The sequence below is a fragment of the Bactrocera oleae genome, chromosome 3 (assembly GCF_042242935.1).
Source record: "Bactrocera oleae isolate idBacOlea1 chromosome 3, idBacOlea1, whole genome shotgun sequence".
NCBI lineage: Eukaryota > Metazoa > Arthropoda > Insecta > Diptera > Tephritidae > Bactrocera > Bactrocera oleae.
Window position 1 is genome coordinate 3,263,911 of NC_091537.1, and position 14,892 is coordinate 3,278,802.

The window sequence follows — 14,892 nt, forward strand, 5'->3', positions numbered from 1 at the left end:
AGCAGTAAAAATGAAAGAATATTAGAAGCTGTCATTTAATCAGGCATTCGCGTGACGTTATCTGTTGTTTGTGGCATCAACGATTATTTTGAAGAGGTCACAAAAATCCATCATGCTGGTTGCTAAAACAATGTGAAATTTGTCTAGCCTGAAAAGCAAGTAAATGAGCATCAAAAATGCGAACAACAATAATTCGATCAACATACGCCCTCACAGGCTTAGTTCATTTAAATACATACTGAACAGAGCTGCGAGAAAGTACGATAAAAGGCGTTTGTAGTCCTTCTAAAATAAATGCAGTACCATACATCTGTCGGATAATTCCCTACCTGGAAGTTAAAATCATGCTCTCACGACCGAAACAAAATTTAGCCAGAACACAGAAGACTCGTAAATATATGGCACAGAGTATATAAAATGGTAGTAGCTGTATTATAGTGCTGCGTCCGTACTCGTTGTGTATTATGGACCATCAGTGAATAAGTATTGAACATAATCGTTACCAACGATAGCCATACTACCGATATATATTTCTTTTCTAGGGAAGATATATATAGTTTGTTTTCATTTTCCCAGCAGTTTACTATTTCTTATCGTATTATCATTCAGAAATGAGCTCAGAGCCATTAGTTAGTAATTTCATTAAAACAAATTGATCATTTTTGTTATCGTTAACGGTACTGCTTCGTCCTTCGAAGGTTTTGCTTGAATCTGTAGACTTGAAACGGAAATAATTACATACATATTTTTATTAAATTAATAACTTAGTTCCTGCAGATATTATTATATCACTCCTATTTTCAAATGATCAATTGAATTGCAATAAAACAGATCCGTGTCAATTTTTTTTCCACAAACTATATATATATATTTTTTTTTTTTCAAATAAACAATACTCGTACTACAGAAAATTCCACATATGTATAATATTTTAAATTGCTTGTAAAGCTTTTTATTTTCTAGCAATATTCTTATAAGCTACGATTAAATATGTCTATAAAAACACCATTTATAAAAAATACGCAGCGAAATACTTCGTAAATGAACCGGCAACAGATCTTCGTAAGAGTTCTGTCGATTTACATCTATAGACGTTTATTTACCACTACCAACGATTTTACTTTGATCGGAACAAATATTTTGTGATTTGGTAAATTGTGTATGAATTATTTGTCGTCTTACGTTTGTAACAGTAAAAATTTAAAAAATTACATAAAAATTTATCCAAAATTGTGTTAAGCACATAAAAAAGTTATTTCATAACAAATTCACATCGATTCAGCTTACAAAAGCAGCCATTAAATATAATATATATACTTTTATGTTTATATCAAATTGTTTATTAAAAATGTTTGATTTCGTGTTGCCTTTCCGTATTAATTAGCAGCATTTTATCGTTTTATTAACTTTCTACTAGTATATACATTGCTTATGCTAGTGATAAATGTATGCTTTAACTATATCTAAAAAATTGTTCATCATTTTGCTGTAAAAGATTTGAAAAATTGGCGTATTGCAGTTGAGAATGCACGAAGTCCATGCATCGTATTATGCGCATATGTGTGTTGTGAACGCGATAATCTGTGTCATGAAAAATGCGCGAACCCACCTACCACAACTAGAAAAGTTCTAACCTAATTTATGCTCGTAACATTGTACATATAACAATATGAAATCACTTTCGTTCACATACGTGTCTATTATCACTTATTCAATTTAAATAAAGTAACTACGTTAGCGTTACAAAAAGAGTGTGCATGGAAAAGTGATCCTGCCATGGCTTTCAAACACTTACAACGAGCGCTAAGCGCAAGAAACCACAACAAAACCAAAGAAAATTGAAAGAAATCAAGACTGTAGCTCGGTACTTATCGCGTGGTCTTCAGCTTCCAACGCAAGAAGAGGTAAGCGGAAACTCGCAGAACCACAAAGATTACAATGAGCGCAATAATATCGAGTGTGAAGTTAGCGTCGACCATATCCAGTTCCTCCAGTGTGGTGATCGGCGATTTGAAGTGACAGTAGGTCTGGAAGCACCTGAGTTTCTCGCGACCGTAGCCGTAGGTGGCCAAAGCGGTGCCTTCGAAACCGTAGCGAATGTACGAAAGGTAAGTGATCCAGCGTAGGTAGATGGGTATCGCATCGAAGGACACAAAGAAGCCGGAGAAGAGCAGAAAGGGCACGGACATGACAGGCGCCAAGAACACACCGTTCTGCACATTCATTGCTGCGCCGACTACGAGACCCACAGACTGTGCCACGAAGGCGATCATTAAGCAAGCGGCCAAGAACATGCCGAAGCGGAAGAGCTCCCATGGCTGCGAGGTGAAATAGTAAACCAAGCTCACATAGACAACGCAGAATATTGCCTAGAGTAGAAACAAGTAAATATTATAGCTGAACCGAAATGATTTATTGGCAGCAGTTGAACTTACTTGGAATGGCAGATCGGCAACCGAAATGGCCAGATAATATGACTTGAGCGAGTACCAGCGATTAAAGTTCTCTTTCAGCAGCACCGGCATCTCCAGCGGGACTGCAAGTGGAAAATAATTAAGTATAAAATTTAAATATTTACTTGCGATTGCAAAAAGATTTCACTTACATGACAGAATCGTTATGGTCATCGATGTGTACATCAAGAACAGCATGTTGAAGAAGAGGAAGCCCAGATTACTTAACACTTTCGCGCCATCATTGCCGATATCGTAGTAGAGAGCACCAATAAGGAAGCCAACCAGCAGATGAGCAAATAAACGCAAGTACATAAGGGTCTACAAGAACACACAAGCAAACAGTTAGAAAAACAACCGTGTACGCCTAAAAGTATGCATGTGCAACGAGCACTCACCCAATCGCGATAACTGAAGAGCAATGTGCGCCGTAACACCACCCAAAACTGGTGGAACTGCGATGTGGGGTAACGTTCGGGCGAAGTGATCTCCTCGCTCAACAAAGCCGTCGTGCAGTTGTCCGTCTTCTCAACATCGATCATCGCATCGCCCTTCTCATTCGTGCTCACCACGGGCGCAGCGCTGGAACCGGCTCCAGACACATTAGAACTCTTCACAATATCATTTACCAGATTGCCATTCAGTATGCCATTATTGAGCGTTAAATTCTCTTCGTATTTCCCGTTATTTGCGTTTGTCGCATTTTTATCCAATATTGCTTTCAAATTATGCACCTTCACCAAATCATTGCGCATTTTCAAACCCTCATAGTCGACAGCGGAGCGTATGTCCCTCTTACCGTTGTCGATTGCATCCACCAATTTGCGCGTGTGGTCGCCATGTTCGCCGCAAGCGACCTCAATCACATAACTCGCCGGATTGTGATAGCTGGGACATTCCAAACCGAGCGTGGAGAGGAACGGCACCAGTTGTTTTGTGCTGCCCTGGTACACACACTGACCATCGGCTAGCGTGTAAAGCTGATCGAACATCTCGAAGAGACGTGCGGACGGCTGATGGATGGTGCAAATGATGGTGCGTCCACCAGCCGCCAGCATTTTGAGCAAATGTATGCATTGGAAGCAAGTTGAGCTGTCTAGGCCGGATGTGGGCTCATCGAAAAACATAATCGGCGGATTGCTGACGAGCTCTAGAGCGATGGAGAGTCGTTTCTTTTGTCCGCCAGACAAATTGCGTGTGAGTGTGTTGCGGTGTTCGCTCAAGCTGAGTGTGAGTAGAATGTCGTCGATCTGCAAGTGAGACAGATAAGGTGATTAGCTGAGTATTTAGTAATCAAATTGCGGAAAATTTAGAATATTTTTGAGAAATAAATTTTCGGTTGAGTTATGGTCCTGAAAAATCCGATACAGATAAACAAAAAACGGAGAAGTGATGCAGAAACTGAGAGTTTGAGATAATTTTAAATTCTGTTAAGTTTCTTATAATTATTTTTAATTTTTTTCTATAAAAGATGTGCAAAATATATGTTTTTATTTAGTTAACGTGAAGTGTTGAGAACTTTTTCCTAAACACATAAAAATAAATTTATTTTATATCTTGTACGTGATTTTAAGATTTCTGGTTTGTTATCTTGTCACATAAATATTGCCAGTAGGCGGACGTGCGAGAAAATACAAACATTTTTGCTTTGTAAGAAATACCCGTAATCGTGCGTCTACCAAGACTGGGCAATCTGTTAAATGGCTTGAGTTGACTTGAGCTAAGGTAGGCGTTTTGACTTCTAGTGAAAATATGGGCACCTCCCGTAGTTCTATGGCGTCGTAATTTAATGTTTCTGGTTGCAAGGTATTGTTTACGCTCTAATGCAATGTTTAGTAACTTATAAATTGGTTAGTATAACTCAAAATATTTTATTCAATTAAGTTGACTTAGCTTACTTAAACGAATTGCTACAGAAATAATCACGGAACAAATTGAATAACAATAACGATTAATACAGAGCTTGCAAGAACATGCAAAAAATAAAATAAAAATAATTGAAGCTTTGGATTGCAGCTGCCACACTCCTTCCAAACAAAAAAAAAAAAACAAAAAAAAAATCCAATTTTTTCTTTATGCGAACACGCGCAAGTCATAAAGTGATTACTTGTTACGTTGTCAAAAAAATTAAATTTATTTAAAACAAGAAAACACGTTAGCTTTGGTTGCAGCGGAACTAAAATACCCTTCACAAATACAAAAAGTTCCACAAAAGCACTTGATTCCGATTGTTGAGTTTGTATGCCAGCTATATGCTATAGTGGTCCGATATCGGCGGTTCCAATAAATGGGCAGCTTCTTGAGGAGAAAAGGACGTGTTCAAAATTTCAGATCGATATCTCAAAAACTGAGGAACTACTTCGCGTATACCATATACAGACGGACAGACAAACATACAGACATGTGTCTAAATCGACTCAGCTCGTCATTATGATTATTTATATAAATATATGTTTTATAGGGTCCCCATCGTGTCCTTTTGGATGTTACAAACATTGTGGCAAACTTAATACAGCTTGTTAAGGGTATAAAGATGCGTCAGGTCAAATATTATATATAAATACAGAGATGATATAATGGTTTACGTCAAAGTGAAGTTTTTTAAGGGTTTTGCGTTCATGCGTTTGTAATTATATGCAGATTAGGATGGGTAAAAAAAATAATATTTTGTTTCCTCTACAAAAATCTCTCCAAGTTTCAGCTTTTAATTGTAACGGGAAAGTCCGCCGCCCTACAGTTTGCAATTTTTTTCTTTTTATCAGATATAAAAATTTATATTTCGCTTTCAACTACTGAAAAGATATCTCATTTCATAAGTTTTGAAGCAAATTGAATGTTCTGAAAAGTAGCTATTTTTTCATAACCCTAACCGTTTAAGAAATATTAACGGGTGAATTAAAAAAACCTTCACTTAACAGCTATGACAGATCTAGAAATATTTATTATCTTCATAGAAAAAAAAAGAGTTTTGAGTATTTAGAGTTGTGCTCTTTAATATTATAATTAGATTTCTTTAAGGAACTACCGTCATGGCGCACAACTTGTGTACATACTCATGTATGAATAAAACAAAAATCCAGCTTAAATTAATAACGTGCGCTGGCGCATGCGCGTCATCAAATGACAACGACATCGTTCTCGCGTCAAGAGAATTGCCGATATTTTTATAAATGTGAGAACTGGTTTTTGAATTAGCTACTGAGCGGTAGCGGGTAAGCAAGTAAACGTGTAGGGAAAAAACTATATTATTTGTAGAATGAATTTGTTGTTTTATTATTTGTGTAACCATAATTGGTAGCAAACGTAAGAGGCGTCAATTATAAATTGGCAAAATGCAAAATAGAAAATAGAAAAAAATATGTGCCAAATATTAAATATGCAAAACGCTGTGGTTATAAAACATTTTTAGTATTTACGCGCATAAAATATTCTATGTTTTCTATGCGAAGTTATGTGGAAGCGGAACTTTTTGCAATCGGAAACTTCTAGCAAAATATTTTTAAGTTAATGTTTTATGAATAGTTTGCGCATGAAATATAGTGGTGAGGTTATAGATAGTTCAAGGTATTCGAAGATCGAAACATAGCTAATATTATTAATGAATATTTAAATAAATTCAAGGAGCTTAAAACACTAAGAAGAATCATGAATTTAATGCACTAAATTTAACTTGTACAGCTATCATTCACAAATTACATATTTTTACTTAAAAAATAAATTTTTGTGGTGAAAATGCTCAAACCCACCATTGAGTTCTTTTCCGCCTTTGAGAATTTCCTGCTAAGCTTCAAGTTGGTAGCCACGGTCATCGCCTCCTGGACGGTTAAATTGCCATGCAATTGATTATCCTGCATAATGTAAGCGGATAATTTACGGAAAACGCTCAGATTCCGTTCGCGTCCATTCATCGTGACGACACCTTCGATATTTGTCGTTCTGTAATGAGAAATACAAACAGGCAATTAATTATACTTGTAAGTGAGCAGTTAATAGACATTTTGCCAGTTGGTTGGATGTTTAACTAAGTATACCTATGCACACATTTGATATTAAATGCTAAGCGGTTGTGTCTCAAAATCACCAGCTTCAATAAACATTTCTCGGCACATGTGTCAACATGACACGTGCTTATGCGCTATGTTTGAGTGTAATTAATTGCGAATGAGTCCATTACCTATCACAGTCATACAAATTGTAGTGTTATTATGCGCTAATTCAGCTATGTAAATATAGAAAAGAAATTATTGGCTTATAATCACTTGCACATACAGGAACATGAGCACATTCGTTAGAAGCTTGCTTGCATAGGTTGCCTGACTGACATCAAGTTTTTGTGTAGCTACTAATCAGTTGTCATATTGATGGGACAGTTATTGTTTTCCACTAAATACCGTTAATAAAAACAGTTCATTTTGTTATTGAAGTTAGAGGTTAATGTATTTTTGTATAGAGCCGCTATTATGACATCAGAAAAGTCATCATAAACAAAAAACATATTTTTACAAAAAAAATTTTGGACAAAAAAAAATTGTTGAACATTTAGAGGCGGCCTACTTAGTTTTTAAGTAAATTTCGAGTTAACATTTTCTTTGGTTTAAACTCTTTACATTTATATAAAAATTACCGAATGTGACGGTTAAGGAAAGCTTATTGTCGTTTAAGACTTTTTTTAAAACTCCACTCCTAATGAGCACAAACAATTTTTTTAAGTTGATAACTTTTAATTGGCCAGAAAGAGGACTCTCCACAGCTTCTAGAACACTTACATAAAATTTTTTACGAAAACAAATTTTAACTCAAAAATTTACCTCTAGATGTTAAAATTTTTTTTTACCCTCAGGCTAAGCAAAAAATAATTTCTTTCGGCCCCACCCTAATATGTATGTAATAATCCATTATAGTTAAAAAAATAAATATCTATCAATTTTTTTATATATGTATGTAGATTTGAAGTTTATAGGTTGCTTCGTGAAGTAGGTAACAGTAACAGGATTCCGCTTGCACCAGCATATATTTTATTACTCCTGTATTCAGTGAAAACTCAGCAATCTTACCAAAATAGTATATATACGGGTTCATTTTCCATGTCAGCCATAAGAAGAGAAATATAAGAAAGCTATATTAAATTCTCCTCGCCTTGGATAATGGTGAATCGGAAAAACAACTTGAATAAATCAAATAATGGCAAAATCATATATTGTAGTATTATGTCGAAAGAGGTTATACTACTTTAAAGATTTTCTCAAATAATTTCTTATATTGAATTCTATTGGTTAACTTTGACATGTCTAGATTTTGACAAGAAAAGAGAGTTTGAAAGTTAACGAGCAGAGAAGTACTAAATCGAAGGACGCTGTAATTGATGGTTTTTTTTTTGGTTTTTAATTTTTGCTTTCAAAAAGTGCCTTTATACATATGTATGCATATATGAATATACTTATGAATAATATTACTCTTTATATGTACAAGTATGTAATAAAATTTATATTTATATCTGCAAGTATGCAATTGTTCTTCTTTGTAGTGTATCTACTCACGGAGCCACTTGAGAGCAGATGTTGAAAAGAATGCAAATATTTATATTCCCGTTATGTCGGAGCAGATTAACTTTAAAATTGACTTGATCGCAATTTCTCCGCACAAAAGATTATCAAGCATTTCATATTATTTACACACTGGCATACATACTTCAATTGTATAATGATTTTCCTTCTTGCTTATACCAGCACTTGGAATAAACAATAAATGCACAACAGTGGCAATTAAATAAAAATTGTTGAAAACATTGACTTTTTTAGGTCAGAGAAAGGCACGCAGAGTACTCTCTACACATACAGTGCAGTAGGAACACAGCGAAGAAGAAAATGATCTCGTTAAATGTTTTTGTTTTCGTCAAGAGTTCAATGAGCAGGTCATGCTTTCAAAGCTTTTGATTTAGAAAAGTGTTTATTATTGTTTATTCCATAATAAAAAAAAATTCCAGTATTTAGTCTTGCCTTGCATATGCGTGTGTGTGCGTGTGTATTTTCATACAAACAGAGAGAATGTTAATTTAATCAGCTAAAGGTGACTGGGTAGAGGTGAAGCACATTATAAAATGCAACAAAAAGTTAATGAAAGTACAAAAGCAGACACTTAATTGCTAAATTTCTAATTTATTATGAATTCATTCCGAATATATTGTGCATTTAGCACTTTTACTGATTTTGCGCTGTCCGTTAATGTCCGAGACTAATTTTACATTTTTTTTAGAGACGAGGTTCTATTACTCAAAAAGTGCAAAAATAAGAAATGCATGTAAAACTGGTATTTTTAATTTATATTAATATGTGTGCTCTCATATTGAATATATTTTTTTATATCTTCTTGTGAATGAAAGCCTGTAAGCAAAAGTACGAGTTTAAGGCTTGACAGTCTCACACCTACTACAACGTAATTTATAATGCCGCTTTTGGAGGTTTTAAATCTTTATGTGAATGAATACAAGTTTTAAAACCAGACAAAAAAAAATTAAAATTTATAATTTTAAATTTTAAATTGCAAATTTGACAGTTGGCTGATTCACGCTTTTCGAAAATGGCATAAAACTGTGGGCTGAAGAGCCGCTGCTATCTCTTGTGCCACTTGGTAAAACAACAAGCATAATTTTTAGCACTTTTTTGATTCCAACGTCACTGAGAGCGCATTGGACATATTATATATATTCACAATATATTTAAAGTAACTTTTCAAAACAATGCGATTATCAGGGGTCAATGTTGAGAGAAAAATATATTTACTTATTTATATGTTTTAATTTTGCGTCATATTTGTATAATATAATAAAATACCTTGCTACCGGACGCCATCGAATTATGATGTGAGATGTTACATATGTACATATATTCAAGCGACAAACAAAAGCATTTCAAAAGACGCACAATTTTTACAATCGTTAACGACACAGAAAAACTTTCCAGTTGACTTACAGCAAAACAGAAATAAATAAATAAATAAATAAGTAATAATCGGCTACAAAAATGTAAGTGTCATTTCGCAAACAAGTTTAAAGTCCAAGCTACTCATATTTCCAGCATAACATATGCACAAATGTGATAGAGCGCAAAATGCTTGAAGCGCAAGCGAACAAAGGCAAAGCGAGTTTTTCCCGTCGACAGCAACAATGTAAATGCCATACATATGTGTATGTGTATGTGTGAATGTATGATTGTACAATTTATTTCATTTGTAAAAGAAGCATTCTTCAGCGTTGGGGCTTTGAAACAAGTGGGAGCGCGCCGATTAACGCTACTTATATACATATATACATACATACACATCGGCATACGAGTCAGGCAAAGGGCAAAACTATGTATCTATGCATACCACATGTCCATATAGTTACGGTTCTATGTACACATGTATGTATAACATTCTCGTAATAAAGAAAACGTATGATCGCTTTTAGGCATGAGTGTGTGCTTGATAAGAATTCCTATTATCAATTAATAAATGAACAGCAAACGAGTTGAACTGTAGTCTGTAGTCTGCTTGTAGAGACGGCGGCGTGTTTCAAAATGCTGATTTAACGGAATTCAAAAGCATATTTGTTTTTCAGCGTATTGGCAACTCTGTTGACGCGCAGCGCTGACCCTTGGACTTTTTGCATATTCGTTATCAACAGACAAAGAAAACGCCTAACGTTCTACAATTTCTATGGTTGAAACAGTTCGTGTGCGCTGTTGTTGTTGCCGCTTTCAATTTGTCACTTGCTCTATGAAAAAATGTTGCGAGTTTCGCATTCGAACATAAAAAGTGGTTATCTACATAAACTGTTCTATATATTTGTATTGACATACATACATTTATATATATATTTAAATTTATATAAATATATATACATATATATATATGTTTATATATGTACGAGTATATGTATGACTGTCGCTTTTGTTCTTCGATTATGAGTCGCCATGCAATTATGTTTTTTTCGGATTGTAAATGTGATTTTACATATAGCATATGCATATAGAGGTATTATCACTTTGCTCTTTTATGGCTTGCACAAGGTTAAGTTAAATGAGTTTATTGTTATTGGCAGGCGGTGTGCTTTCTTTCTGTTTGTTTTACACCTAACCGGTAGGTGGTCATTGTGTTGGCCGTTTTTACTGCCTTGCAAAGTTCACTCGCATAATTAGTAAAGTGTGTTAAAGGTAAGAAACTTATAGCGGTGTTCTTAAGTGCTTTTATTGCATCATATAACGGTGTTTTATGCTAGCGCAGTTGTAAAACTTACTGTGCTAATGAGAAAATGCAAAAAAATGCAGAAATTAAGCTTTGCCACGTTTGATTTTATCAAAAAGTTGTTGGTTTACAATTGTTAATTTTTTTTTTGTCTAAAGTCAAGTAAATCTGACTCAACGACTAGGCAGGGCACTTTCTTTTGCACAGATCATTTCAAATTCATTTTCTAAACTCAGAAATGAATCTAATTTTTGCAATTCAATAACTTTTCATTGATATCATATATCCATAATCTATTAATAAGCATACGCTAAACCAGAGATTATCCCTGCGCTAAACTGTTCTCTGATATTACTACTCAGAGCAATTAAACTTCTTTATCAATAAATAATTTCAATACGAATATATGGTTTTCTTATGGTCTAGTTGATGCTTACTTGTAGCCGGAGAGTATGTTGAGCAATGTACTTTTGCCAGCACCGGACGGTCCCATAATAGCTGTAAGCTCTCCGGAGCGCAAGCGACCACTGACGCCTTTGAGTATAGTCTTGGCATCTGAAATTGCAAAGTGGCAATCAAATTATAATAAATTTAATAAAATGTAAAAGGCAATAGGTTAATAAGAGAGTTATATAAAAAATTTCAATATACAGTATATAGTATATACTTTCTTACGTTCTAGCGCTTTGTAATCTTATGAAAACAGAAATATTTTTAAAGCTATTTTTAACCGAGTTTTAGTGCTTGTAAGATGATTATAGCTATAAATTCAAGACCAAATTACCATATAAGATTTTATCACATAATATTATCTGAAGTCCTCAAATAACTGAAAGCACAATAATATATGAGCAACTAACCTATTACACCTTGCATCAATAATTATAAACATTTTCTAACCTTTTAAATCATTTTAAATGTAAAAAAATTAAAAAAATTGCTTAATAACTCTAATTCACTAAGTTAGTCAATTTTTAAATATTCTAGCCTAAAACTGAATCTTTGGTGTGAACCAACGTGGAAACACTAGTAAAGAAAACGCATGAGAGCTTAAATTGTTTTTATTTGCTAACCGAAAGTAAGGTATTCGGTAGTCAGGATCACCGAATAAGTGAAACATTAAATAAAATTTCTATGTTATTTTGTTAGATTTTATCATCACTCTATTGACGGTCCGTAGTTCTAAGTTTATTTAGTTTCAATTTAAGCTTAACCTCAAACTTACTAACCGACAGCAGAATTTTCGTTAACAAATAAATGACCGTTAACGTTGCAATGACCCGACTAGTTTGGCTCAGATAACTGATAATGAATTGTGCTAAAGCTTTGATAAAAATGTCATTAGGCCTCCATAAACTAAAGATTATAGGCTATAAAATTTGACGGCTTCATTTTTAATTAAGTCATAAACGATTTAATATATAGATTGCATTCGAAGGGGAATTTATGAATCATTTACCTCGGCAGTCATCGTAAATTTGTTAAGCACCGCAAAAGTAGTGGCATTTCAGGCAGCGTGACCTACTTCAAACTATAATTGCTGCGTACTTGCAGAATATTTTGTTAAAAACAAGAAATGTAAACAAATCAGCTAGTTTATTTGCTGATTGGGCTACTTAAAGAGACAACAACAGGCACAATTGAAAATTCAGCACTGAATGGACAATAGCCAATGGTCAATGGGTTCAACGACCGCGCCGAAAACTCATGAATACTTCGAATAAATATGCAGCAAGGTGTATGCAGTGGCACACTCAAGCGCTTCGTTGCGAATGGATGCATTTAATTTAAGCCACCGAATGGAGTGCGCAAAGCGAAGCGCTAACAAAAAAACGGGCAACAACAAAAATGCGAAAACACTTGACACATTCGCTGCCGAATTGATTGTCAGCGGTGGCGGCTGTGACCAAAGCGACTCAAGCGAAGTGAGGAGTCGAAATGCAATTGACACAAACACACACACACACAAACACATTGGTGCAGAGTTAGTAACTTACTCACTAGAGTTCAATAACATTTTGATTTTCGTTTAGTGCTTTTTTTTTATTTTAATTTTTTTTTTTTAGTTTTTAGTAGGCGGTTTAACTATAGCGTTCATATGCTGTTCGTGTGTATGTGTGTGGCATTTGAAACACTTGCACGAATTTCCGTATGCTTCTGTTGGTTTTTAAATGGCGCGTGTGCTGCCGGACCTTGAGTGCGGTGCACGACGATGCCACCACATTTGACGTGCTGACAGTCACATCAGACACAAATGCCCACTTTTTTGATTATTTTCACGCAGAATTTGTTTTTGTTTTTTTACGACAGCGTTGCATGCGATTTTCCAATAAGCCCTTGACTAGCTAATTAAATGCTTGATTGTTCGAAAATAAATACGTCTGTGTGTAAATGTTTACGAGTATGCTAATTACTATGTTACGCATGTGCAGAAAATAAACAAGCGTGAGTGCGACTGTGTGTGTTTGTGTGCGTGTAATCATATGTGTATTCAGTTTTGGCTTGGTGCGTGTTGGGCATTTCTATTACGCGATTTATTTGCACTTATTTCACTCTCCTTTGTGGGGGCAGCGTCACTAATTACGCGACGCCAATAAATGCCGGCTATTTGAGTTAATAGATTAAAAATAAATTAACTACAAAAAAAAAAATTATAAAAAATAATTGTATGGAAATGAATGTACTAAAGCTTATGTCATTTTATATATACCTTTTATTGCTAGCTGTTGCTAAGTGTTAAAATTTTGTATCCAATTGATATGTTTTCTATTTATTTTTCCTGTTTTATTTAAAAAAAATTTTTTTGTAGTTATTGAGTGTTTTGTCTACAAAATTTATTTCATTATTAATATATTATATTTTATTCAAACAAAAGCTTAAAATAAATAATGGCTTATATTTATTCATGTGTTGAAAATCATGCACATATGTGTGTGCACATAAAAGGTGTCTCGCGGAAGTTTAAGGGAGAAGGTCTGTCTACCTTTTGTGTGCTGATGTTAATATTTTCAAGTTTACTGCCCTTAATGAGTAATGCGGCGATCGAGAATTAATTACTTTTTATAATTTTGTTTACAATTCGACAATAAATACAGCTATTGCAAGTAAAGAAAAATTAATAATTGAGTGAAATAAAATAAATAATAAAATTTAAAAAATAAAAAAAACAAGAAAAAACGTTAACATAACAAATAAAAAAGTTTACAAAAGTTTTTTGATTTTGATTGAACAGTTTGTATGGCAGCTATATCCTATAGTGATCCAATATCGGTGGCTACAACCAAGGTCCAACTTCTTGACGAGAAAAGGACCTAAGCAAAATTTCAGACCGATATCTCAAAAATTGGTATATTTCGCGTTTATACATGCAGACTCAGCTCATCAGCTCAGCTGATTATTTATCCGGCGCTTCCTTCTGGGTATTGCAAAGTTCGCAACAACCTTAATATATACTGTATGTATTAAGGGAATATATATAATATTAAAATGCGTTAAAAGACTCTGCTGTTGTTCATTTTCCGGGGATTGAGTTACAACAAAAGCAAAAAATATAAATTCTTTTCTGTCTGTTGCGGCAAAGCTTTTGGATTCTTATACTTTTAGATAACCGACTTCCTATAAATATTATTATTACTTTGGTGGTTGGTTAGTCGACGATATATTGAAAATGTAGTGGCCTACAGATTATAAAAATCATCAGGAAAGCACTTGTGGTTTTAAGCGAAGTTTTCTCATGCCCTCAGAACACCATTATATACTCATACAATTTTTCAACTTAAGTTGCTACAACACTATATATGTATGTACTATTTTGGGAACAATTTTCAATACTAAATTTATATTGAGCGCACTGGTTTGTTTATTTGATGAAATTATTTTAATTTTTTCACGAGATTTAAAATGAACGGCCAAACGGTCAATCGCTGATAATCGCTTTTTTGCTCTTGTAAGAAATGTTGTAACTTTTTTAAAGACGCCCAAGTGGCTTTTAAGCTAAAAAATTTAAGTTTTTAAAAAGCCTGGATGGGTGCAGCGTCGTAAGGTATAAAGTGTTTCGGATCTCCATTGGAGCAAAATCTACTGTAAGCTCAAAATAGTTCAATGCTACTTAATTTATTTATATTATGAAAACTGCTTTCAAAGTAGTGGCGCATATTAGGATCATAAAAATTCAATCAATCAATCAATTTTTATTTTTGGGGTTTACCTCTTATCT

The 14,892-nt window shown here is 34.1% G+C and overlaps 1 protein-coding gene across 1 annotated transcript in view; it reads right to left on the bottom strand.

The window, feature by feature from the left end:
• Window positions 1–924: 924 nt before the first annotated feature.
• Window positions 925–14,892, bottom strand: part of LOC106627588 (ATP-binding cassette sub-family G member 1) — a 36,049-nt gene continuing 22,081 nt past the window's right edge. Inside the window, exons 3-8 of the mRNA XM_014247742.3 lie at window positions 11,114–11,231; window positions 6,200–6,389; window positions 2,852–3,703; window positions 2,606–2,774; window positions 2,436–2,536; window positions 925–2,369 (exon numbers count right to left, since the gene is read on the bottom strand). Of these exons, the coding sequence (XP_014103217.3) occupies window positions 1,869–2,369; window positions 2,436–2,536; window positions 2,606–2,774; window positions 2,852–3,703; window positions 6,200–6,389; window positions 11,114–11,231 (1,931 nt within the window). The 3' untranslated portion in view covers window positions 925–1,868. The remainder of the gene's footprint in view (window positions 2,370–2,435; window positions 2,537–2,605; window positions 2,775–2,851; window positions 3,704–6,199; window positions 6,390–11,113; window positions 11,232–14,892) is intronic.